Source organism: Periplaneta americana, chromosome 9 (assembly GCF_040183065.1).
Source record: "Periplaneta americana isolate PAMFEO1 chromosome 9, P.americana_PAMFEO1_priV1, whole genome shotgun sequence".
NCBI classification, from domain to species: Eukaryota; Metazoa; Arthropoda; class Insecta; order Blattodea; family Blattidae; genus Periplaneta; species Periplaneta americana.
The window spans coordinates 170,678,586-170,705,714 of record NC_091125.1 but is presented as its reverse complement, the minus strand read 5'-3'; the positions used below and the strand labels follow the sequence as shown (position 1 = coordinate 170,705,714).

The 27,129-nt window shown below is 36.5% G+C and overlaps 1 protein-coding gene across 5 annotated transcripts in view; it reads right to left on the bottom strand.

Moving 5' to 3' along the window:
• LOC138706734 (ATP-binding cassette sub-family C member 5-like) overlaps nt 1-27,129 on the bottom strand; it is a 110,278-nt gene that overhangs the window by 63,801 nt on the left and 19,348 nt on the right. For 2 of the 5 annotated variants that reach the window (XM_069836367.1, XM_069836370.1), the window contains exons 6-10: nt 26,099-26,189; nt 23,819-23,992; nt 20,054-20,201; nt 17,820-17,968; nt 8,701-8,802 (exon numbers count right to left, since the gene is read on the bottom strand). In XM_069836367.1, coding sequence (XP_069692468.1) covers nt 8,701-8,802; nt 17,820-17,968; nt 20,054-20,201; nt 23,819-23,992; nt 26,099-26,189 — 664 coding nt within the window. Of the gene's footprint in view, nt 1-3,677; nt 3,789-8,700; nt 8,803-17,819; nt 17,969-20,053; nt 20,202-23,818; nt 23,993-26,098; nt 26,190-27,129 lie in introns of all 5 variants that reach the window. The other 3 variants (XM_069836369.1, XM_069836371.1, XM_069836368.1) reach the window with 2 other exon arrangements.

The following is a 27,129-nucleotide window of genomic DNA, read 5'->3' as shown; positions in this document are numbered from 1 at the left end:
TGAGAAAGATATATGGTCCCCATTTTGAAAATGGTCACTTTAGAAGTAGAACAAATAAAGAACTAACGGAACTGTATGGAGAGCCGAGTATAGTTTCCTTCATTAAGAAAGGCAGACTTAGATGGTTGGGACATCTTGAACGTATGCCAGAAGGCCGACTACCTAAACGGGCATTATATGGACACCCAGGAGGATTAAGGAAGAGAGAAGACCAAGGCTGAGGTGGCTTCAGGATGTGGAGGATGATCTGCGGAGAGTTGGATGCAAGAGATGGAGACAACGGGCTCAAGATAGAGATGAATGGTTTCTACTGATTAAGGAAGCCCAGGCCCTTCATGGGCTGTAGTGCTAATAATGAATGAATGAATTCATTCATTACAGCGTTCTTTAAGTGAACTATTAAATTACAAATAATTGATTAAATGGATATCTTACTCGTGTTAATTGTGTAAGCATGTGCGGCTTACAGCTGTTTCGGTGCTTCTTCACACCATCCTCAGAGCCTACTAAATCTCGGCATCATCTCGAACTTCACTGCCTGTTGTGTGGGTGCGTTCGATTGTTGAAAAGTGTTGAAATGTGGTGTCAAATAGTGTGTGTGTACTGAAATTGATCTGTGTGTTGAGAATTTGATCAGGGTGTGTTTTAGTGTGTCTGTATATTTCATATTGTTCTAGTGTGTTGACTTTTTGGTTTTTGGGTTGTATGTGTAGGATTTCCATGTCTGTATTTATGTTATTGTATGTCTGGTTAGCATTAGTTATGTAGATCTATTGTGTCCTCTGGTTATTGCTTTAATGTGTTCTTTGTTTGGAATGATCTGCCTGTCTGTCCAATGTAGAAACTGTCGCAACTATTGCATGTGAGTTTGTATACGCCTGGGTGGTTGTATTTATTTGTTTGTGTTGTTTGTGTGTTGAGATGTCTTTGTAAGCGGCACATGCTTACACAATTAACATGAGTAAGATCGTCATTTAATCAATTGCGATATTTATATTCTACTGTTAAAAGTAGTGTACGAAAGATTCAACATGGATTATTAAATTACTTCTTCAACAAACCATGGCTTAACTGCACATACTCCATCATAATTAAAATAAACAAACGAGTCAATAAAGATTTTAACTACAAATTTAATGAAATTAAAACAAAAGTAACAAATTAAAGTGGAAAATAAAATTATGGTACTGCAAAACCAAGAGACCACCAAGGTAACATTATGAGATTATAATCTCTGGTAAGAAATCGGGGAGGGGGGGGGACAGAAAAAAAAAACAAATACAAATCCACTCTTAAGTCTCGTTAGTTGAAGACGTACAGCTCTGACGCTGTATAAAAGTCAAATATAATGCTATTTCTTCGTTGCCAATACAATATCCTGTATTATGTTGTCTTAGGTGAAGGCTTATTGTCGTGCTGACCCCAGAAAACGAGAATTCCTGCTAATGATTAGTAGAATACAAATCCAGGATACGGGCTTAGTGCGTCCTCTCATAGGAGATGAAAACTCTCCCACAAAGAAGATGAAAACTGAAATTTAAACAAAGCATCAGAAAACATAGTAAAAATTTAATTCAAGGTGTCTGATAAGAATGAGCCGGGCGTAAAATGAATAATAGCAAAACCAAATCGCACAACACTTAAACGTTTCCACGTTATTGGCAGAGAAAGTTATAGTCTGCCACTTCTTCTTTAATGTATTTACTTCTTCCCACTACATCTGTTAGCTCCAAACTTAAATGCTGAAATGATAACGGAGAGATCATGAGTTCGAAACTTTTTTACATATTTTGTTTCCTTCCTGCAAAGATGTTTCATGTTTAGAATTATTGTTGTAATTAATTATCATGAATGCGTTTCTTTTATGTTCCATACAAACTGTCTTCGTGAATTCCAATTCTCAAGGCTTCTCCTTGTCACCTCAACCATTTTCTCTTTCCTCTGCTGTTCCTTTGAATTCGTCATGTTGTTGTATTTCCTTCTCCTAAACATATTTTTATTTTCTTCTCAGTATTTCTCTTCCTTTCTAGTCCAGTATTTTCATCTTCAATATATTAATTAAACTGTGTTATGCCTGGTAGTATGGCCAATTAATTCTATTTTTATTTTCTGTAATTTCTTCATTCCTTTTCATTCACCCTTTTAAAACCTCAATATCTTACGCTTTATCTCTCCAGCTGATTTTTAATTCTTCTTTAGACTCATTTTAACATTTATCAATTTTGATTTCTATTATTCAGTGTCAGATCCAGATTTCTGTGACTTCTAAATGATTTTCTTATTTCCAATTTTTTCAAATTTAGCTTCCATATAATAATACACTTCGGATATATATATATATTTTTTTTTAGGTTTATGTGGAAGCAAGTCAATAACTGTTTTCTTATTAATGAAGATTTAGCTAAAGCAATTCTTTTAATTTCGACTATTATTATTTATTATCATTATGAAAGGTATGCAAAGGTATCAATAATACAGAAAGAGAGTTCATGTAGTCTTCGGTTAGCTGAAATGGAGAGGAAGATACGTCAGAATGACATAGCCTTGCTATAGGTAGAGGAGAAGGAAACGACCACTCAGTTATCTAGTGGAGTGCAGTGTGTAGGCCTATTCTCAGTAACTGTTTCACGTTGCTTACCTACTGCTACAGTACAGTATGGAGGAATCTAAAAGACGGAACATAACATTTAACGACTTACAGCTCGAACTTATTGATCTTCAATGTGACCTAAGGGCTAAAGATCATTTGAATAATACTACTAGCCTGGTTGAGTTTTACAAGACTAAACATTAGCAATAATATCCACGACTACACAGGCTGGCTGTGAAAATGATTGCTATGTTTGGCTCAACATTTATATTTGTGAGCAACTGTTTTCTATAATCAACTTTAATAAAGGCAGACATCGAACATCTGTAACTGATGTTTCATTACGATCAGTAGGCTACTGTTCCTTTCAGCTGCCAACAGCATAAAACCTCGTTTTGATGTACTGATAAATAAAAATATAACAAAATGATATTGTACATTTAAGTACCGTAGCTATAGAATTTCTATTATTTAGTAAAATAAATAGGCCTATTTTTTTATTAATTAATAATAGTCCAAGATAGTTCTGCAAACAATGAACGGGAATTCATTTCATAAACACTCGTAATAGTACTTCCTTTTATGTATACTTTGTACGAGATCACCCCTTCTTCCAGTCCACCCTTATACAGAGCGCAGCTAATATCTGCATTCCGCTCATGAGCTGAGAGATGGCACGGAGAGCGCAAACCTTGTGCAGGCCTGTCTTAGAGTCTAGACAGTTCTGAACTCTGCATAGCTATTACCACCTGGTGCGTAAGCTTGAAGCTACTATACCTAGTTGGTAGCAGTGAGAAGATAGATTAACAAGTAACGTGGCTGACCAACACTTTCTTCGCCAATAACTCAGCAATCTTTGAGCGTTGTATAATTTGGCTCTGTTATACTTAATTTCACATCATTAACTTCCATCCGAGCGTATCAGTGATCCCAAAAGCATGTCCTCTACTGGTGAGAAAGAATAATGTAAAGCTAGGCAGCTCCCTGAGGTTGATGTTAACCCCAACAAACCAGCAGTCACTCAACACAGTAACAAAAGCCAGTCAGTGAATCACCTCACCAAAAGCTGTGATAAGTATTAAGGCACCTTGAATCTTGAAAATGCTACAATGGCTTCAACTACAGCACGGGTGCCCTCCCGAATCCTGCTCAAAACGTCTTTCATTTGATTGCCCAGGAAAGGAATCAGGGAGAATGCCTGCAAAACAGAACCATCATACATTCCTTGGTTCACAGCTCAAGCGTAAGCCACTGATGAGACATCTCTCGCCCACCTGCAGAACCAGAGTCGCCCACAGGAATCTATCAACAAGCAGAGCAACCAGCAAGACATATCTCACAAACTACCACTACAAATTCTCTTTTCCTTCTTATTCTTTCTTTGGCGTCTGAGCTGAAGTAGCAGGTCAGATGTGACTGTACTTCATTCTATATGCAGGAACACATATTGCTGGACTGACTGGAAAGGCTGAACATTTCTGTATAAGACAGCGAAAATGAAGATCGTAGAGAAATGCATGGGATGTTGACACTCTAACCAAATCATGAGGACAACAGGCTAACAGTGTGTCATACTGGAATAAACTTTGGCAGGGTGTGGATTTCGATAATATGGCATCTCTGATTTGTATTTACAAATTCTGTTTATGCTCCCCACATTCTGAAACTACTCGTACATTTTTGTTATTCTATGCCATTTTCAAATTTTCTCTCTCTTTTTTTTGTACACATTTCAGTTATTTTTAAACTTGCAATATCAATATTCAGATCATATTCTGTTCTATTAACATACATAATAAATGCACTTATAAATTTTTTAACCAAAACTTCAATATTAAACCCATGTTTTTTCAATGTTAACATCCTCAATAAAGATAAGTGTACGTTAATCTTACCATTATTTCGCACTGTAGAGACATGAACAAATCGTAACAGCGAAAATTACAGTTTCATGTTGCTAATGAACGCAATAAAATTATTTAAGATTTAATTTCTCCTCCCAGCAAAGCACTCAACTATGTACTTAGGCGGAAGAGTCAATACTATGTACAAACAATGTCATTCAGTTGCTAAAATATTTCCAGTAAGAAAAATTTATTTGCACTTTTTATCAGATTTAATTAAATGCGCCCAAACTGACCATGTCTAAATAAAATCTTCCAAAGCAAGTCACTTTAAGGAAACTTGCTTCTCCATGTTTCGGTAGACAAAAGATGTTCAATTACTTCTGATGGTCTCCCTAAGTTCACAGTAATGTACTGTGACAGCAAACGAGGTAGCACTTTCGTTTCCATTTTATTACAAAATATTTAAGTAATATGTGGGGAAAACTTTGGAAACGGTTAGAGAATTTAAAAACGACAAAAAATTAATGAAAATATATAGTCAATTTCGTTTTTTTTTTTTTTTAATTACAGGTACTTTTTATTTCATGGGGTTTAGTTCTTACTTTACGGGGTCATGTTTATTGAATCAGAAGCCTTGTAAGGAAGAAAGAAAAACATACTGCTTATTGCCACATGGCAACTAAAAACAAAATTCGAGATTCGTATCCAAGACATATTGAGAACATTGCAATTCAGAACTTCTCTTAAGATCACACTTTCATTATTTTATTAAAACTCAATACGAGGAAATTACTAATTTATTATCACAAAAGAGAAAAATATACTATAAAAAGTGTCACTATGTCTAAATAATTTATCATTGTAAGAATGGCTTCATTTAACAACATACTTTTCTTAAACTTCAGCTTACTTCCTTTAAACCTTAGCGTAAATTACTGATAATTTTAAAATAAATTTTGGGTCAAAAAAAAATTTGGGCCCTACTTATCAGCATATAAAATAAAGATAAACTAATAATTTAGATTCCAGAATTGCAACCAGACGTTTATAATGGTTGCAAATACAGTGCATAACCCCTACTATCACTTAGGAAGAAGAAAAAAGTGTCTAAAAATCAAATAATTTCTTTAGATAACAATTTTCTTTAAATTTTCGAGTTCCAGTTCTTGCTGCATTACAATATTCTACTTCTGGCAAAATAAGAAGCGCAAAAGCAAGAGAACAAAAGTGGCGCAAAGCAGAACCTGAAACCTTGCAACAGTGATGAGTCCCTCGTACAGGGACACACAGCTCTCTTGAATGAGTATGAGCGCCATACGGGCTTGCTTCGTCAAGTACGTAAACACCGAGAAGGCCTGCAAGTATGCACAACCCAACTATTGCTTTATTTACAGCTTCAGTCCATGTTGTACACTGAATTTCCTTCACCTCACAATTTGCAGTAACCTGTGTGGAATTTTAAAGTACAATTTGTGTTAAGAAAGGAAAGACAAGAGAAGTAGAAATTCATTCCACGACTTTACTCCCTTCAGTAAGAAAAATTTGAAGTTACGAAAATAGAATTCAACATACAACACAGACGGTGGATGTCATGCTCAATATTTCTTTGGTGTTCTTGCATTGTCGCATTAATACCAAAGAAACAAACATTCCTGGAAGAGAAGTGATTTATTATCGCTTTTATAATAGTGAAGTCTGCAAGAATGAAACCATACCAGAGCATTTCAAGTGAAATATAATGAAATGCATTCATACCGAATGTCCCACACCAAGTATCCAGTGAACCATTCCAGACCTCAGAGGATATCTTACACGTTAAGATCAGCGTCTACACATAATAAATGCATTACAGGATATCACCTCTAGTATGCTCCTGGAGATGACAGCTAAATTCTAGAAGAACGAACACCACCGTCACCACAGCAGAATTATCCAAACCGCAGCATGCTTGAAAGAGCGAAACTAAAAGACAATACAATACAATTAAAACAAAATAAGGACGTAACAAAATTTATTCCATGCTGTGTATGAAGTGTTTATTGCAGCTCTAAGAGTGAAAAGAAACACGATTTCTCCAAATCTTTCCCATGGAAATCAGCACTTGTACTATTTCACTAATGTCAAATATACATCTTGATTACACAACTTTTAACAATGTATCACTTCGGAATATGTATGATAAGACTTTCTTGTGTTAAATTCTAACGTACCTTATTTACATGTTTCAACCTATTTTGGGTCATCTTCGGAACTAGTCGTTGTTGGTCTTGGCGCCTCTTGTTTCCTGTGTGGGTGCGTTCGTAGTGTAGAGTCAAAGAGTGTATGTGTTTTGAAACTGAGTTGTGTGTTGAGAATATCGTTGGGGTGTGTTTTCGTGTGTCTGTATATTTCATATTGTTCTAGTGTGTTGAGTTTCTGGCTTTTTGGTTGGATGTGCAGTATTTCCATGTCTGTGTTGATGTCTCTGTAGGTGTGGTTGGCATTTGTGATGTGTTCTGCAAATGCGGAGGTGTTTTGTAATTTTGTTATGGCTGTGATGTGTTCTTTGTAACGTGTTTGAAACGATCTGCCTGTCTGTCCTATGCAGAAGTTGTTGCAGGTGTTACATTTGAGTTTGTATACGCCTATGTGGTTGCATTTGTTTGTTTGTGTTGTTTGTGTGTTGAGATGTTTTTGTAGAGTGTTATTTGTTCTGTATGGGATGTTGTAATTTAATTTCTTGAATGAGGTTGCAATTTTATGTGTGTTTTTGTTTTCGTATGTTAGTGTGATGTATTTTTTGTGTTCTTGTGTTTGTGTTGTATTCTTCTGTTTTTTGTGGTTATGCTTTGTCTTGCGTATTATTTTGTCTATTACGGTGGAATTTTACTGGAAGCAAGTAAAGCGATCAGTTTGGAAGTAAATCCCGAAAAGACAAAGTATATGATTATGTCTCGTGACCAGAATATTGTACGAAATGGAAATATAAAAATTGGAGATTTATCCTTCGAAGAGGTGGAAAAATTCAAATATCTTGGAGCAAAAGTAACAAATATAAATGACACTCGGGAGGAAATTAAACGCAGAATAAATATGGGAAAATGCGTGTTATTATTCGGTTGAGAAGCTCTTATCATCCAGTCTGCTGTCCAAAAATCTGAAAGTTAGAATTTATAAAACAGTTATATTACCGATTGTTCTGTATGGTTGTGAAACTTGGACTCTCACTCTGAGAGAGGAACATAGGTTAAGGGTGTTTGAGAATAAGGTGCTTAGGAAAATATTTGGGGCTAAGAGGGATGAAGTTACAGGAAAATGGAGGAAGTTACACATCGCAGAACTGCACGCATTGTATTCTTCACCTGACATAATTAGGAACATTAAATCCAGACGTTTGAGATGGGCAGGGCATGTAGCACGTATGGGCGAATCCAGAAATGCATATAGAGTGTTAGTTGGGAGACCGGAGGGAAAAATACCTTTAGGGAGTACGAGGCGTAGATGGGAGGATAATATTAAAATGGATTTGAGGGAGGTGTGATATGATGATAGAAACTGGATTAATCTTGCACAGGATAGGGACCGATGGCGGGCTTATGTGAGGGCGGCAATGAACCTTCGGGTTCCTTAAAAGCCATTTGTAAGTAAGTAAGTATGTTGCGGTTGTATCCGTTTTCTTGTGCTATGTATTTGACTGTGTTTAGTTCTTCGTTGTAATCCTGTTGAATCAAAACACATACACTCTTTGACTCTACACTACGAACGCACCCTCACAGGAAACAAGAGGCGCCAACACCAACAACGACCAGTTCTGAAGATGACCCATAGATAGGTCGAAACATGTAAACAAGGTACGTTGAAGAAATCAAGATTTCAGGTATAACTCCCTGTAAAGTTGATTTGAATAATTTCGAGGGAAAAATTGTTCCGGAGCCGGGTATCGAACCGGGACCTTTGGTTTAACGTACCAACGCTCTACCACTGAGCTACTCGGGAACTCTAACCGACACCGGTCCAATTTTTCCCTCTATATCCACAGACCTCAAAGTGGGCTGACAACTGTCAAGCAACGTTAAACCAAAGGTCCCGGGTTCGATACCCGGCTCCGGAACAATTTTTCCCTCGAAATTATTCAAGGTACGTTGAAATTTAACACAAGAAAGTCTTATCATACATATTCCGAAATGTCAAATAGTGAAAGTGTTTTGTCAACTATATGAAATGTCTGTTTGTTCCCACAGTGAGAGCTGCAGTCACACCGACATGCATTGACGGATCAGCCACCTGCACTCTGAGCAACGCTCTGCAGCCCTTGCGTATCTTGGAGCCGTACTCAAGGCAGCAGATGGCCGGCAGCTGCAGCAGGTAGCAGATCAGCGAGAAGGCCTGCAACAACGAATCCACTTCACAATGCGTGTAGCTTCCTCCAGTCTGAGCCCTGGATGTATACAACTTATTCCCAGAAAAGAACCTTCATACACAGACATTTTGAAAGTACTGAGGCAATCTGATGATATAAGAAGCAGAGTGTACTCAGAGAAGGCTTGTCTTGCTGCTGTTGGGCCAACACAAACCTCACTAGATATATCAGGGTCAGAACCTCAGTTGTTTTTAATAAGTTGTCAGCTATCTGGTCAGTCATTCAGTCGAATGAATTAGGTTGATTTATTGGTCTGATTGGACTGAATTGGATTCGTCTCTGCCCTTGATTGGGCTGGTCATTGGTTTAAATTGGGTTGCTTGTTAGGTTGGAGATTGAATTAATCAGAATATTATTGGAATAATAAATAAATATACAAAATATGAAAAGTGGGGATTACAGATAAATACCAATCAATATTCTTAATGTATCCAGCTGTTTGCTGACAACATAAAGTCCTCTATAGTCCACTGTAGTCTATTCAGTTGTTGTTTTTCACGAGAAATGAGGGGTATTTTGATCGGTGTTCATTATAGATGCCTGTTGCTAGTAGCCAGAGTTGGGGTGTAGTCAATATATACCGCAGGGCTGTGTCTTCTGCAACTGGTACTGATGATTTTAATTTATTTCTTTTGTGGTTTATGGATGGACAGTATAGAAGAATGTGTTCCAGATCTTCATCATGATTATTACACCACAGACAAGTAGGATTATCAGAAATGTGAAATCGGTGTAGGTACAATTGAGTGACAATGTGACCTGTTCTGGCTCTTGTTAAAAATGTTTGAACATGTCTGGGAAAGTTTTACAGATAAATTTCGAGAAAACTGAATGTTTGACTTTAGGTATGGGTGAACACTTAATGTGTAACACAGGAAAAAAAAATAAAAAATGTTGAAAGTTTTAATTACCTTGGTTCAATTTTGGAGAAAAACGCAACGACAAATTTAGACACTGAAGGAAAATTAATTGATGGTAGGAGAATTATTGAAATGATGAATTCAATGTTATTGAGTAGAAATATTTTGCACTGCACTATAAAATTAATTTTTAAGACACTGCAACAAAGCACTTTATTATATGTGGCAGAAACATGGACAGTGAACAGACTACAAGCCGAGAAATTAATGGTTAGTAATGGAAATGGATTTTTTAAAGAGGTCAGCAAGAATATCAAGAAACGATAAAATCCAAAATAATATAATCAGGGAAATTATGCAGGTGGACAAAAATATTTTAGAGACAATAGAAGGAAAACGTTTGAGTTGGCATGGGCATTTAAAACGGATGACTGAGAACAGAATACCATGGAAGATACTGAATTGGACAGCAGAAGGGACAAGAGGAAGGGGTAGACCACGAGAATGTTGGTTGGATGGGGTTCGATGCAGCATGCAGAGAAAAGGACTAAGTGATGATGAAGCTATGGACAGGAATTTTTGGCACAACATACAGTGGAGAAGACATTTGCTTGGACTCGATTAGTCGTTGGGTTGGACTGGACTGGTGATTGAGTTGGACTGAATCAGACTTCCAGTTGGATTAGATGAGTCATTACATTGGTTGTAGGGTTGGCTTGAATCAGTCATTGGATTGTGTTGAATTTGGTCAACCATTGAGTTGTTAGTTGGGTTGAAATGAATCAATAAATTGGTTTTTGAGTTGGATTGTATCAGCATTTGATTAATTGTTGGGTTGAATTAAATTAGTCACGTCCACCACACCTGTGGAGTAGCGGTTAGCACGTCTGGCCGCGAAACCAGGTGGCCCGGGTTCGATTCTCGGTCAGGGCAAGTTACCTGATTGAAGTTTTTCCGGGGTTTTCCCTCAACCCAATATGAGCAAATGCTGGGTAACTTTCGGTGCTGGACCCCGGATTCATTTCACCGGCATTATCACCTTCATCTCATTCAGGCGCTAAATAACCGAAGATGCTGATAAAGCGTCGTAAAATAATCTACTAAAATAAAAAAAAATTAGTCATTCGGTTGGTTGTTGGGTTGGGCCAGTCTTTAGGTTGGAAATGGATTGCATTGGATTGGTCACTGGGTTAAAATGAAAGTTTCAAACCAAACACGACTAATCCACATGAAATAGTTTCGGAGATATTCAAGGTTTAAGTTCAACTGCGAAGAGTTAAATCCATATGCTGCCAGACTTAATCTAACAACTGCAGCCTTCAGCAGTTAAGCATACAGTTATTCTACAAGGCAGATTAATATAAGGAGGTGTGATTAATTCTTATCTTAATTTCTTAATATTGTGAGACAGTCTTGAAACCCTTCAACTGGGTCAGACAACGAGTTGGATGTTGAGTTGGATTCGATTAGCTATTCGGTTCGACTGAGTCTGTCATGGAGTCGGATTGGGCTAGTCACAGGGTTGGTTAATGGATTAGACAGGTCAGTTGTCAGCTTGAATTGGGTTGGTTGTTTGGTTGAATTGGTTCAGTTTCCTGATTAGTCGGTTGCTTGATAAGTTTGTCGGCCAACTGGTGGATTGCCGATACTTTCAAATAAACAATGGGAATAAAGTATTAAAATTAAGTGTACAAGTATAACAAAGTTGTACTGATACCATGTTTGCTTTATTTACAACCACCATCTATTCAAAAATTTGTGCCATTCATCTTCTGAAATGAATAGTTTTCAGCTGCTCAACAGGTACAACATTACACCACAATGGTCCAGGCTCCAGCAACTCCTGAAATCAAAAGCCTTCAAGATCTCATGTTTCATCGGTTAATTCAATCTCTGGCATCAAGGAATCTCATTTCACTCTCGGGGCTTATCACATCAGCGGGGTGTTCCTGGAGTTCTACTTCATTCTCACTAGCATGTTCAGAAGAAAATCATGCAAACTACAGGACTGAGCGAGGTATGAAGGCATTAGTGTGTGGCACTGACAGAGATATCAAGCCTGCAGTATGAAGTCCATGCATCAGAAGTGAAGAATTACAGCTGCTGTCACGTAAGTCAGTCTGTGCATCCCAAAAAGCTTCGCTGGAAACCCTTACACCTAGTAGCCAATTGGGCAATTCTTCTACAGTCTAATGCTCTACTGCCAACTTGATTGATTGGTTGTTTGGTTGACTTCCAATGCCTCGACTGAAGACTTTCCAGGATTCTGTTACTTTGGTTTTGTCAAATTCCACATCTTTAGTGGGTTAATTTTAAGGCAGAATTTGTTACTTAGATAGTCTCTCTCAATATTTTATACTTTGGAGGAATCAATGATTTAATTTCTAAGCATCAGGGAACCCCTAAACAAAATTTATTGCCTACAATTCTGTGGCGTGGTGTATGAACCTGATAACCCACACAAAGTTTGTTTTGAGATATTCAATGAAATACAGTGAAGTTTTTCATAGTTGTGATTTAATTAGAATTTTTATATTTTTTACATTTTGAGAGTATGTGTACGAAAGAAATTATCCACAAATATTTGACTATTTTTTAGATATCTCAAACATTGTCATGCAGAACAGTATGGGATCACTACTGGGAAGCCAGAATAAAATGATAACCGATTCTTATCCTCAGTGAATCTCACAAAGATAATATAACTGTTTTTTATATCCATATTATGTAATTCTAGTAGTTTGCAATGTTATATGAATTTTTATTAATCTGGTTTTTTTTTTCAAGGTTGCTTAGGTTAATGCTATCATGTAAACCTACCATTAGAAAAAAAAAATTTATTTTATATTATATTACTATTATACCAGGTGAGTAAAAGTATGGAACAATGCTTGTGGTTTTCCTATTTATAATCTTTGAACATGTTTTCAAAAACTATATTTTTCTTTTATAAAGAATGTGCCAAGGAGCGTGATTTTTTTAATGGTACTATTCACTGCACTTATTTTTGCATTTTTTAATTCTTCAGGACTCAACATGTAGTCTTCAACACAAAAAATTACCGATTTCCTGTAGCGTGAACTTGTCTAAGTCCACTTTCAGGAAGCATCTCGTTCACAAGACTAGTGAAAGGATATTTATTTCGCACCTAATTTACTCCTTGCATATATTTTTGTTATACATTATTTTAGTCGTATAATGCTTGACCTATGAAGAGACAAAAAAAAAGCAACAAACAAAAGTAAAGTAAAACAGAGCGGAGTATTGCATAAGAAATTCGTTGACATGTAAACCTAAGCGCTCACAAAATCAACCAAAGTCTCCCAAAGGGGACATAGTGCAAGGCAGCTGGTCATTCTTTTTGTCCAAGATGATATAAAATCATACTTTTTATTATCTATAAATTATTGTCTTGTAAAAATTGCCCCAAATTTATGAGGGAGACAAAATTCTGTTCCAGACCATCATTATTCTGTTCTCAACACCTCCCTAACTGATGTCAACATGTAGTCAATTCAAAATGGCCCTCATCAACAGGTTGTCTATATGCAACAATGCTTGGTGACCACCAGGGGCGATTTCTCAGGGCATGCTACGCTTGCTGTGCAAGCCCAATATTTTCGAAAAATGTGTATTTCTCAAAATGGGATTATGTATATTAAAATTTATTTTGATTTTTGGAATATTGTATAGGCGTAATACCATCCCCAGTTGCACACCGCAAGTATCGCAACGCTTGCTCATTTCTCGGAGCTACAGGAAAGACGTAGAAACAGCGAGAATATGATGCGCGCGCAAGTGCTTTCCTCCTTAGTTCATCCTAGGCGCACATGCTTCTGTTATGTGTTGATTGAAGCTCTGGTCCGAGAGCTACACCAACGACTATTTAACGTTACACAGACAGCAGTATTGACAGCGGGAATGTGCTGTGATTTGTGAGTCCAATGTAATTATTGTGTTAGCTGGTGCATGTATTATTAATTCTTAAACACTAATTTGAAGTATTGCAATGAGTTCGGAATTGTGTGTTACTGAAATATTATTAAATCCGTTTTCCCGAAGGACTATTCAAGAGAAGACAGACATTATAGAGAATATGTGCGCTCGTTCAGTGCAGCTCAATACAGCAATATTCATTGGTTGGCAGGGTCGAAAAAAACTAAATAAACTGTTTTGTTGGCCATGTTTGTTATATCATATCGAACTTCTACATCTGATAAGCGAATATGACCCATGACTCATAATGATTTTATAATTATAAATAAATTATTTATGTGGGTCTGATTATTTTTATTAATTATGAATTATTACATCCTCCCATCTTCCCCTATGAATAAAAGAGCAAGCCTAACTTTCGTGACTAGCATTCACCCCTGGTGACTACTGTATGAGATACATAAGTAGATATTATTCCGAGATCAATCGAGAAAAGTCAGTGGCAAACTGTCAAATGCCTGGCACTGGAAAACAACCAATCAACTTATTTGTAAGGCAACAATCAAGATGTGAAGGCATTGTATTAAATTTTCACGTACTTTAGTAAAATACTATAAACCCTTGTGTAGTTTTACACACCGACAAATGCTGTGGTGATGCACATCTAATTCTATGCATTGGTACAAGGCACACCAATCCTTAACCAAGGATGCACAAACTCATCTCACTGGAGTGGAAGGTAGCATCTGCAAGAAAACTACATAGACATTCAGAGAGAGGAGTTGCAGGCACATGCAAGCTCACCTTCAAACCACCAAGGCCGACAACAGTATCTGTTAGCAACACAATGCTCTACAATGTGGTGCAAGAGCCTGCTTCACAAGTCTTCTGAAAGGAAGAAACACATTCGACAGCGCTGGTTCGTGGGAAAATATCACACTATAGGCATACTTTCTGTTACTATGCATTTCCACTCTCAATAGACATTACATATAGCAAAGTCTGAAGTGCAATATCCTTTGAGTTAATTCCTGCTTGTCAGTATTGAAAATAGTGTCCATATACTTCAAGATCCTCAGTGAGGTATTCAGCCCTTAGATTTAACTTACGATTACGAAATTCTAAACAAGTTTTGATATCATTCTACCTATTTCAAGTAATTTTGGTTCATTATTATAAAAGTATAGTCACAGAATGTAGGTGCTTTAATGAATTTCAGGTACTGTAGTGAAGTTGTTCTTACAATTGAGGGGTTTGCCGGAAGAAAGGCGGATAGACCTCTACGCCCTTCTTCGGGAAAACGGTTTAAAATGTAGTGAATAATTCGCTAATTATAGTAGCGAAATTTTGTTTTGATTGTACTGTACATACCTGCAGGACAGGGCTGCGTGCGTGCGCGATTTGGTCAGTCAGTCTGCAAGTAGAGCTAGTGCTGCGCGTTACCGCATACTGTACTGTGTGTTTTCTCTTGGTAGAGACTATGCAAATATATATAGTTCAATTTAGTCAGTCCAGTTGTTTCCTTTGACTGCTTTTTATCTTCATTATTGTCCTTGCTTTAAGAGTAAACAAACTTATGAAACTCATTGATTCAGACGGAAATATTTTATGTTCTATAAAGAGATTTGTTACAATATTGAGATTTTTGGGCTTATTGTTATCAGGATTATACAAAGAATCAATTTTATTTATTTATGTTCACACAAAATGGAGATTTTTCTTTTTCTGTTATATTCAGAGATTTTGCTTTGCGTACTTAATGTCTACTCAGTATATCTGAAATAATGTAAATTACTTTAGAAGTAGATAATAAATGTCATAAAATGTATCTTTGTTTCAATTCCGTGTGAAATTTAAATCTGAAATCTACATTAAATCCCCTAAGCAAATCATTATATGGATAAAGGGCTTATAGACCGAAGTTTTATATGGTACAAATATAAGGAAATTTAATAATATAAATTGCCTAAATGCTACAAAACATTTATACTCGCTAAGATTTTTAATTTAATGTATAATTTTGTTCACTATCTGTATAACATTTTATTCAGGTGCGTTTTAAAATCTTAGATTGCCTGTATCTCAATTCACCATAATGGCGTATACGCCCTTTTTCCGGCAAACCCTTCAATTAATCTATCTTCACTGAACATTTTTCCAAATAATATCTGAATCATAACCAATTTGGAAACAAAAATTGGAACGCTTTAAGACAAGGAAGTAAGATTTAGTAAAAATTAAATGGCACTGCTGGTTACACACAAACTAACAAGTGACAGCATGTTAAAACTAATTTTACAACTGAAAACATTTTAGTTTAGAATAATTTTAGTTTATCACTTTCCTTAACTTTCCTTAAGTAGTTTATACTTTTCGCTTTTCATTACATGAAGTACAAAGGGGAAGTATATCTGTGACATTGCACTTCAGCTCCCGAAGTCTGAGTGATTTTATATCTACAAAGAAAGTTTACAACATGGTTCGCAGAAAATGTGCCTAGTCAGAGGTATGCAATCTCAAAGCTTGCACCAACACTTAATATGGTATAATTTGGCTAGAAAGAAATTCAAACAGGAATATTGTGCAATAAATATCTGTGGCAGTTCAAAGAAAACCGCATTAAGAGGACAGGATAGTCAGAGGCAAAAAAGAGAGATGTTGGGGCTACGTGCAGCTTCCTGAAAGCTTTGCAAACCTGTGCGAAATAACGTCAAACAGCTCAACTGCACGTTAATTCGTGTAACGCCAAGTTCTCCTAGCAACGAACCGTTCAGATAAAGAAATACATTTCTGTAAACATGAAATCTTGTCACTATTGACGCGGCTATCTTTACTTTATAGAGTCCTTAAGACACCTCCCTCTGATGTAAACAGTCTACTTCATTAAATTAATTTCCTTAGCTTTTTATTATATTATTTACATAATCTTCTGACACATTATAATAACCCTACACACTTCAGCCCTAATTTGTGGCACATCAGAAAATCCGGAAGTCCCTCACAGTCATCAAATGGGGACCTTTCGCTCATTAACAAGCAGACATGTTCAAGTTACCTCTTCCTCATATCGTGCAGATTATCATTAGTTTCAGAATACAGAGAAGATCGAAATTTTCAGAAGTATCAAATTTTAAAAGTCTTAAATTTAGAATTCCTTCTCACATTGTGGAACTTGTAAAAGTTGTTGTAAAGACACTGGCTCCAAATAAATCTTTTAATGGCGGAGTTGACAAAACAGCCCAAAAACCTTAATCAGTTCCACAAGTTTATTACTATTTTCTTTTTGTGTCACTCTGTTACAGATTTACAATACCAAACAAATTATATTTCTAAAATGCTTCATGAATTACATTCCTTAAATGAGAAGTGGTTTCTTTTTCTATCCATAAATCCTACACTTACAAATTTCATTACAAAGTTGCACTCATCCAATTCTTATATTTCTAAACACAATTACTGAGAGGCTGGAGGAATAAATAAAGTCCGCAAAAGTTCATGAAATGTTAATTTAACCCGTGTAACACCTCATTTAAACATTTTCTCACTATTTCTACATTTTTTTTTTCTGTTGAGACTAGTTTCCTTCTTCTTCTGGAGGGATTTCAGAGCATTTTTTTCTCCCTGTAGAGAGATTTTACTCGACGAAGGGTGATTTACTTTATGACCTCTTATCACCTAAATATTCATCTCAGACTTTTCCACGCAATAAAAGTTGTCCTTTCAGAAATAAAGTTTAATACTTGCTAACGATTTCATTCTCATCCTTGGCTATAACCCATGTACCTGTCTTCTGCCTAGTCATTTAAATTCACAAGTTGCTTCCTCTTGTGCTTAGTAATATCCTGAAAGAACTCTTCTCTGAAGTAATTTACAACAAAAAGAAGCTTACAATTTCTAACTGTTCTATAATCATCTAATCATCATCATCATCATCATCATCATCGTCGTTCACATCATTATGAATTTGTAACAGTGCTATGTGTCTGTTTCTTCTCTCCTCTCCTCTAACAATATTCATTCTTTCACACTGCACTTCATTTTCCTAAGCTTATATATCATATGTGCAGCTGCATACTGGCAATCGAAACTTCGCATTACAAAGCACTCAGTTTTATGCACATTATTGCCACCAACTTAGTTTATAGTATGTAAGTGCAAGAACAGTCGTGGTGAATGACATGCATTACCTGAGCTGCCGTCAGGTTGTTGCCTGCACTGATGTGAGCCAGAAACGTGACAATGGCTGATATCACAGGTATGGTTGGAGCCATGGAAATGCTCAGGCTCTGACAATAAGCAGTCTTCTGCAGGAAATTTCGCTCCTTACTCCTGGTCTCTGCAAGTAGTAACAATACATCGCAGTAAATTTGGAAACAAATTCAGTTTGTATGGCCAGTCTTTAGGCCTCCTGTACACCGTTTAACACACTCCACTGAGAAGACTCGACCGAAAGAGGAAATTAAAACTCTGTACTGTATATTTCCATGAGCACGTATAGATGGCACAGAATTTCTCTGCAAGTTACTCTCTGCAGAGATGGGCTCTGTCTACTATTGCAGGCTCTAGTGAAAAGAAAACGTATTAGATTTCATATTGTCTATAGAATTTTGCACTATTTTCAAAACATGACAGACAAATTTTGAGAAGATCATAGAAGCTGTAAGAAATTATTATTACAAGAGATGAGGATTATAAAAATTTGAAACTAAAAATGAAACATGGAAGCAGATTTCGGAAAGTGTAAATATTGGTAAATGTTTAATTAAACATAAAACATAATCCAGGGTAACATAACTGTGTAGTTAAAGCTATGGATCTGTGAAATGTCTAACTTCTACTTTTTAAACCGATTAATCTCACATTCTTACTATGTGGACATGCAATACACAAATTTTCACTTTGATATGCCAATTAGTTTACTTGTAATTACATTTTTTTTGTAAGTTTACATAATTTTTCTTTAAATTAATAGCTAATTTATTCTTGATAGATGTATGTAAAATATAACACGTGCGTTTCATATTTTTCCAATTACTTTTTTAGAAAAAGTATATAATTACCTTGTAGCTGTTAATTTTTCCATATTTTTAAACTTATCATATCCTCAGTACATGGCAATTTGAATACTTTCAATAGCAAAAGAAAAAACATGTGTCAGTTTACTTCACATACTTTTATGGACTTCTGTGCAAAATTTCATTGAGACTGGAGAAAAATTGCATTCATTAGAGTATTTTGAATGTTACAAAATGCTGAAAATTGGAAAATTCAGAAAACGAGTATCAAAGTACAGCATGTATATGATATATACTTCGATATCCTCCCTTCCTATACAAGTCTACCACATACATTTTCCTCCTACATAACAGTGTGAAGCTGGGTAACTTTCGGTGCTGACCCTGGACTCATTTCACCGGCATTATCACCTTCATCTCATTCAGACGCTAAATAACCTAAGATGTTGATAAAGCGTCGTAAAATAACCTATTAAAATAAAAATAAATAAAACAGCGCGAAATATGAACTGAATGAAAAGTTGTTGTTGTTTTCTAATACCAGGCGTTTCACAATAAAGTCATTTGACCTCTTTCAGTCCAATATTTTTCAAAGATAACTGAATGAAAAGTAAAATCAGTTAAAATGAAGTAAGTCTGTCAGAATGACAGCTGAGTCTCCATTTAAAGGGCTGCAGCTCCAAGCACGCGCTGGTCCCTTTGAATTCGTTCTGAGGGGCTTTAAATTGTCATAGGGCCAAAATAAGCACAGAGTTAGAAAACTGAAACATTATTTCATTTTTTAGAGTTAAAAACAAAATTTCCATTTTTTAATGGTTTTTTTCGTTATTTTCACCGATCCATAGCCTTAAATTTGAAACAGTTATTTATGTTATGTAATATTTAAGAAGTAAAATATTTCATACAATATAAATAAATATTTCTCTTTATTAGGTAATGAATTTCAGAAAACTGCACCTCATTCAGTTTCATATATCGCTTGAACATCTCATTGTCCACACCCAGTACTAATGAATGAAATTCACCTTTCTCTTCATAGAACTGGATATGGATGGGCTGTCACTGGACATATATTTCTGAACTTCATAACAAATAGTTTACTCAGGTTCAGAAACTTCCTGTGCACCCATCGCAGTTGGTGTAGTTACAAGTTTTCCCAACGTCATTATAAAATATTTTTGACTTTGTTTCTATAAGTGTTATGCTTGAATTAAACCCAGTAACATGACAAGGCAGTATCGCATTGCAGTCTTCTGGGTTGATTTCCAGTTTATGGGGTGTAAAATGGACCATTTGTGCCTAAGTGCTAAAGTAGAAGTCTACACTCTTAATTTAGAAGAAGTAGAAGTAGAAGTGTTGTGTTTGAGATCTTCACAAGAATTGTTACATTTAAGAAAGTGACTTACTATGCAGTAGGTTGGTGAAGCTCTTCTCCCAGGCGTACATTTTGATGAACCTGATGCAAGTCAGGATCTCAGTCATGAGGCACACACGCTGATCTGATACGGCCACTGTCTTGCCACGCAAGTAGCCCATCATACGCGATATTCCATACTGCAACAGGGTCATCACAATACACACATATCCTGACCCATGCACCATTCACATCTTTGCCCCACACACTCATCCTAAAGAAAAAAAAACACAAAACACACACACTCTCTCTCTCGCTCTCTCCCTCTCCCTCTTCCTCTCCCTCTTCCTCTCCCTCTCCCTTCCTCTCCCTCTTCCTCTCTCTTCCTCTCCCTCTCCCGCTCTCTCTCCCTCTCTTCCTCTTCCTCTCCCTCTCCCTTCCTCTCCCTCTCTCTCTCGCTCTCTCTCTCCCTCTCCTTTCCTCTCCCTCTCCCTCTCTCTCTCGCACTCTCCCTTCCTCTCCCTCTCCCGCTCTCTCTCCCTCTCTCTCCCTCTTCCTTCCTTTCCCTCTCCCTCTCCCGCTCTCTCTCTCCCTCTCTCCCTCTTCCTTCCTCTCCCTCTCCCTCTCTCGCCCTCTCCCTTCCTCTCCCTCTCTCCCTCCCTCTCCCTTCCTCTCCCTCTCCCGCTCTCTCTCCCTCTCTCTTCCTCTCCCTCTCTCTTCCTCTCCCTCTCTCTCCCTCTTCCTTCCTCTCCCTCTCCCTCTCTCGCTCTCTCTCTCTCGCCCCCTCTCTCTCGCCCTCTCCCTCTCTCTCCCTTCCTCTCCCTCTCTCTCTCGCCCTCTCTCTCTCCCTCTCCCTCTCTCTCTCGCCCTCTCGCTCTCTCTCTCGCCCTCTCCCTTCCTCTCCCTCTCTCGCCCTCTCTCTCTCCCTTCCTCTCCCTCTCTCTCTCGCCCTCTCCCTCTCTCTCTCGCCCTCTCTCTCTCTCCCTCTCCCTTCATCTCCCTCTCTCTCTCTCCCTCTCCCTTCCTCTCCCTCTCTCTCTCTCTCGCTCTCTCTCTCTCCCTCTCCCTTCCTCTCCCTCTCTCTCTCTCTCTCGCCCTCTCCCTTCCTCTCCCTCTCTCTCTCGCCCTCTCCCTTCCTCTCCCTCTCTCTCTCTCACCTTCTACAATATCTAAGCCAAAACCCTCTCGGAACTTTGTATACAGATAAATATCGTAAATAGAAAGTGACCTACAAAAACCTCATTACTGCACCAATACAAACTATAGGACACAAAAAACTTTCTCTGGTTGCCTGAAAAATACCACAATGCTTCTACCAGCACTTCTACTTGTTGATACCAAAAGAATGTCAAGTGCATCACACCTTACTCCACAGAAGAAGCACTGTGTGTTGTATAGCCGCTGAAAACTTGTGAGGAATCCCTATTCTCTATGCCAACAGAAATACAGTATGATACAAAATATCGAATACAGAATTTTTATATGAGCAACAGCCTGGTCGAGGAAAAGTGATGGACCACTGAAAGCTGTGTCAAGCACGTGTGTCCAATAACCTGACATCGAGATCAATCCTCTTCAAATTCTAAGTTATCTCTCTAACCTAAATTTTATGCCCTACAGTTCGAATTGTACCTAACTTTTGTAATACCGGTAAACCTCTTCTTTACAATACCTAACCTATACGACTTCAATTAGTACTTTGATTTGATAATTTTAGAAGGTTATCTGGTGTAGCTTGTTTTGGAAAATAGTAAACACATTGCAGATTCCAGTTCTACAGCCCGAGTAGAGGGATTTATCTTTCAGTGTTGGATAAGGAGTAAGGACAGTCAAACCAAGTGAGAAAATAAATTAAAAATATCATCCCTCCTCCTACCCACAAGAGAATTGATTTTTTTACCAATGGAGGGTTCTTGACTTTATGTCATTCACCAGTACAAAGCCAGTTGTGTAGACCAATTTACCGACAGAGTCGTTGCCCAGGGTGCGGCATAGGAGGCTGGTCTACATTACATCGTGATGATATGAGATAATGGAAATTTGTTGCGATGTCACAGGAGAACCAGAGTTCCCGAGAAAACCTCTTTTGACCCAGAGGTACGGTACATATAAGTATTATGAATGTAGCAACTGCATTTTCCCGTGGATGGTCAGCAATTATATCTCGAGTAATATTCAAAATTAACCTGGTGCCCATTCTAAAACTATTACATAATTGCTACATCACTCCACTAACACTGACCTTACAGTTCCGAAACTCCACTGTAAGAATTTGGATAATGATGTAGGTTTCTAACATTAGTAGTAGCACCTGTATGCAGTCATCCCCATTCTTCCATTCCTTTTAGGTACAAAGTGACGTCAGAGTGATATATGTGCCCATCTGAATCTCCTTAGATGTGAGTATTTTTTAGTATTTAGTATTTATTTATTTATTTAACCTCGTAGAGATAAGGCCGTCAGGCCTTCTCTGCCCTTCTACCAGGAGATTCCAACTATAATATGAAGAATAAAATTACAATTAGTATTAAATTTACAATTACAATTACAAATAAAATTACAATTAGTATTAAATTTACAATTACAATTACAATAAAAATCAAAGCACGAAAAGATTACCTGACTAATTAAAGATAGCTAATTTATCATAGAAAAACAAAGAATATTTTATATTTACTGAATTACAAATTAAATCTAGAATAACAAAATTGTATAGTGATGAAATTACTGGATATTGAAATATTTTGTGATAGATTAAGGAAACTATTTACAAGAAATCAATTACTGACCAAGTGCCTAGTAAGTTTTCGTTTGAATTCGATTTTATTTCGACAGTCCCTGATGCTAGCAGGTAGCGAATTCCAGAGTCTTGGCAAGGCTATTGTGAAAGAGGATGAGTATGAGGAGGTGCGATGGGATGGTGTTGTTAGTATTGTTTCATGACGAGAACGTGTGTTCAGATTATGGTGGGAAGAAAGGTAAGTGAAGCGAGACGACAGGTACGAAGGAATAGAAGAGTTCAAGATTTCGAAGAAAAGAATTCAATTGCAATGGATACCTGCACATTGCGGAATTGCTGGAAATGAAACTGCTGACTTTCTTGCCAAAAAAGGATCCAATTTAATTCAGAATACAAATACAAGCCTACATTTTACATCCATCAAAAGACTAATTAAAAATAAATATAAAATCAAGCAAAACCAAGCACTATGTATCAAAGCCAAAGATAAAAAATGGAGCATTTTAATAAAAAAACCAGAAATTATTCCAGAAATCCCACGTAAATCTGCAGTAGCAAAATTCAGACTGCTTACAGAACACGATTATTTGGCCAAACACTTGAATAAAATAGGAATTTACACAAATACAAATTGTCCTCTATGCAACAAAGAAGAAGAAATGACTGAAGATCACCTACAAACCTGTGAAGTTCTATCTGATGGATCCACCACAGAGAAAAATTGGAGAGCAAGAACGCTAATGGCTTCGTTGCCAAAGCCCGGCATTAGACAACAACAACAACAGATTTCAAAGAGAAAGAGAAGTGAATGTAAATTTCTTGTCTTATCTAGTTTAAACCAACCTATTGTTTCCAGGGATGGGGTAATATGATCATATTTACGAGCACTGCTTATAAAACGTACACACAAATTATGAGCACGTTGAAGTTTCTTTTAGTCGTCGCTGGAGAGGTCAGTCAGGGAAATACAAGTGTCTGCACGAGTGACTCTTTTAAGCAAGAGGGGTGAGGAACATTTATCCTTTTTAGCACATGGATAATAGAATATACTTTTCTGAAGGTTTCTGTGAGTCTTACTTGTATAGGATAGAACAGCAGAAAGACAAGCATGCCCAGGACTGCCCACGACCCCAGCAGCCAGAGGATGTACAGCACGCCGCACACTGTCACCACAGGCCCACCAATTATCATCGGTCCGAAGAGCACCATGTCGAAGATGCGCTGTCCATCATTTGCAAACAGGTTGATCAACTGCAGCAAAAACAGATGTAAACAGAAAAACTTACTTTCACATTGATCTCTATTTTTACTCTTAAAAGCCACATTGCAACCAAATCTCACAATTTATAACATCAAGTATAATCTGACGAGATCCGATTTTGTGATATATTCATTTACGTGCAGAAAAAAATGAACTTTTAAAAATACCTTTAAGTGAAAGCAAGATGGATATCTCTGGTATACAGGAACAGGTGAATAAATAATTAGGGAGGGTCAAAAAAAGTCATTTTTAATTTATTTTTTTATATAAAGACTGGACATTTATCTTTATTTCAGTAAAGGAAGTCTTACGATATATACAATATTTTGGTAGATATGACCATAATCATGCGAGCATATGCTTATTTAGTTCTGCATACATAAGGTATACTTAACCTCATTTCCCGTAACTTGTATTTTTCAAAATCGTTTTTGTGATAAATGTAAGTTTTTAAAATGCCGCAGTAAAATTTTGTATGTGTCTTTCATATCTGTGAACAAGATGAATTACAATTCTTGCTGTAACACTCATAGTTTATTTTAAAAAAAATTACCTAAAAACATTAAAAATTTAACTTCTCATAAGAAATTAAAAAAAAAAATATTTCTAACTTCTATTGCAGACGTTTCGAAGAATGTAGTTAATATTGTTCATTTGACATTCAGGAATAAATAACAAAAAGAAAGGTTCAGAAATATTAATATTTGTGGACATTATCATAAGAACAACGCATCAGTGCACAAAAATTGCCACTTTTTTGTTATAATAATTACTCATAATGGTGAAACTTTTAGTAAATTTGAAAATGGTCTATAACTGCAGAAGCAGTGAATACTGAGCATGTCAAATTGCAAGATGAAAGTGTCATTAGTTGCTGAGAAAAAATATCGAATTTCCCTAATTTTTTAGTGCTCAAAGCTGCATATCCCCCTTTAAATAAATACTAAATGGCAGACAACAATGACGATAATAAATAAAGTATTTAATAAATGAATAAGAGAATGATTAAATAATTCCTACAGGATACATCAGCAATCGAACCTTAGTCTCTCTAAAACAAGAGCAAGAGCAAAAAAAAAATACATATATATAATCTATATAGTGTGTGTATATGTATATGTATATGTATATATATATATATATATATATATATATATATATATATATATACACATACACACACACACACACACACACACACACACACACGTATATATATATATTATCATAATAAATAAATAAATAAAAAATAAACTATTATTATTATAATAATTTCGAGGGAAAAATTGTTCCGGAGCCAGGTATCGAACCCAGGACCTTTGGTTTAACGTACCATTATTATTATTATTATTATTATTATTATTATTATTATTTCAAATATCTTGCAGCAACAGTAACAAATATAAATGACACTCGGAAGGAAATTAAATGCAAAATAAATATCGGAAATGTCTGTTATTATTCGGTTGAGAAGCTTTTATCATCCAATCTGCTGTCAAAAAATCTGAAAGTAAGAATTTATAAAACAGTTATATTACCGGTTGTTCTGTATGGTTGTGAAACTTGGACTCTCACTTTGAGAGAGGAACATAGGTTAAGGGTATTTGAGAATAAGGTGCTTAGGAAAATATTTGGGGCTAAGAGGGATGAAGTTACAGGAGAATGGAGAAAGTTACATAACGCAGAACTGCACGCATTGTATTCCTCACCTGACATAATTAGGAATATTGGAGATGGACAGGGCATGTAGCACGTATGGGCGAATCCAGAAATGCATATAGAGTGTTAGTTGGGAGGCCGGAGGGAAAAAGACCTTTAGGGGGGGCGAGACGTAGATGGGAAGATAATATTAAAATGGATTTGAGGGAGGTGGGATTAATCTTGCACAGGATAGGGACCGATGGCGGGCTTATGTGAGGGCAGCAATGAACCTGCAGGTTCCTTAAAAGCCAGTAAGTAAGTATTATTATTATTATTATTATTATTATTATTATTATTATTATTATTATTAACATACAGGGTCTTTTCAAAATAGTTACACAATTGGTAAATCTTTCCTGAACAGACAGTGAGAAGTGTAACAGTTTTTCTCTTACCTCACCGATGGACTTCTCCCCAAGGTTGCTCAGTCGTATTATCTTCCTGTACAGCATGGCAAGGCACGCAGATCGCAGTCGTACGGCAGTCCTGCAAGTCACAAGCAATAGGAAACAATTTCTTAACACTCGGGAAGACTCATCCTTCACAAGCCACAAACCATCAAATGTATATGAATGTCATTCACAAGCCATCCATATACCACTTCAAAACTTAAAACTTATTACATCGAATCAATAAATTACAGAAAACAGTAATATGGTACTATCTGAATATCAAGCAGCAGTAGGTACAACAATAAAATCCACCAACATCCATTGCGGAATAGAGGCAGCAGACACACCAGCGAATAGGGATTATAAAGAATGGACACTGAGCGAATTTTCCTGTCTTTTGTTTCTGTGTGCGCCAGCGGCTAGTTCCACTTTCAAGCGCTAGAGGTTAGTGTAATCGAGCATACGCTAAGATAATAATTGAGAATAGAATTGAGACACACGATCCAAAGATCGCCTACCTTATTGCATAATCCAGTAACGCTTTGCTTCAAATAAATTCAAGTTAACAGCTTTTCCTTATTTCTCAGTGACAAACTAGTTGTAATAATAATATTTTATAATTCAGATATCATAAATTATATTATAAAATAATATAATACATTATAAAATTAAGTATCGAATTCGTTTAATATTTGTATATAATATAATATAGGTATATGGTTTTACTTCTCGTAAGAGTTTTGTTTTTCCATTTTCAGCGCTATCAAATCATTACATATTTTAATTGTTGTTGGGGTCAACGTCTCAACTCTCATTATAAAGGAACTCTAGAGTCTAGACATTACAGTTAATGAAGATTTATTATTTTATGGATCCAATTTATTTTATTTGAGTACATAATGGACCTAGATGTATTAATTATATGTGTTATATTTCCACTGTGTCGACTGCTAGCTGGTGTGATGTCAGCGCCAACTCTAGGGAGAAAGCAGAATCTGATGCTCTAGCTGGCTTGAAGGTCATTGAAATCGGTC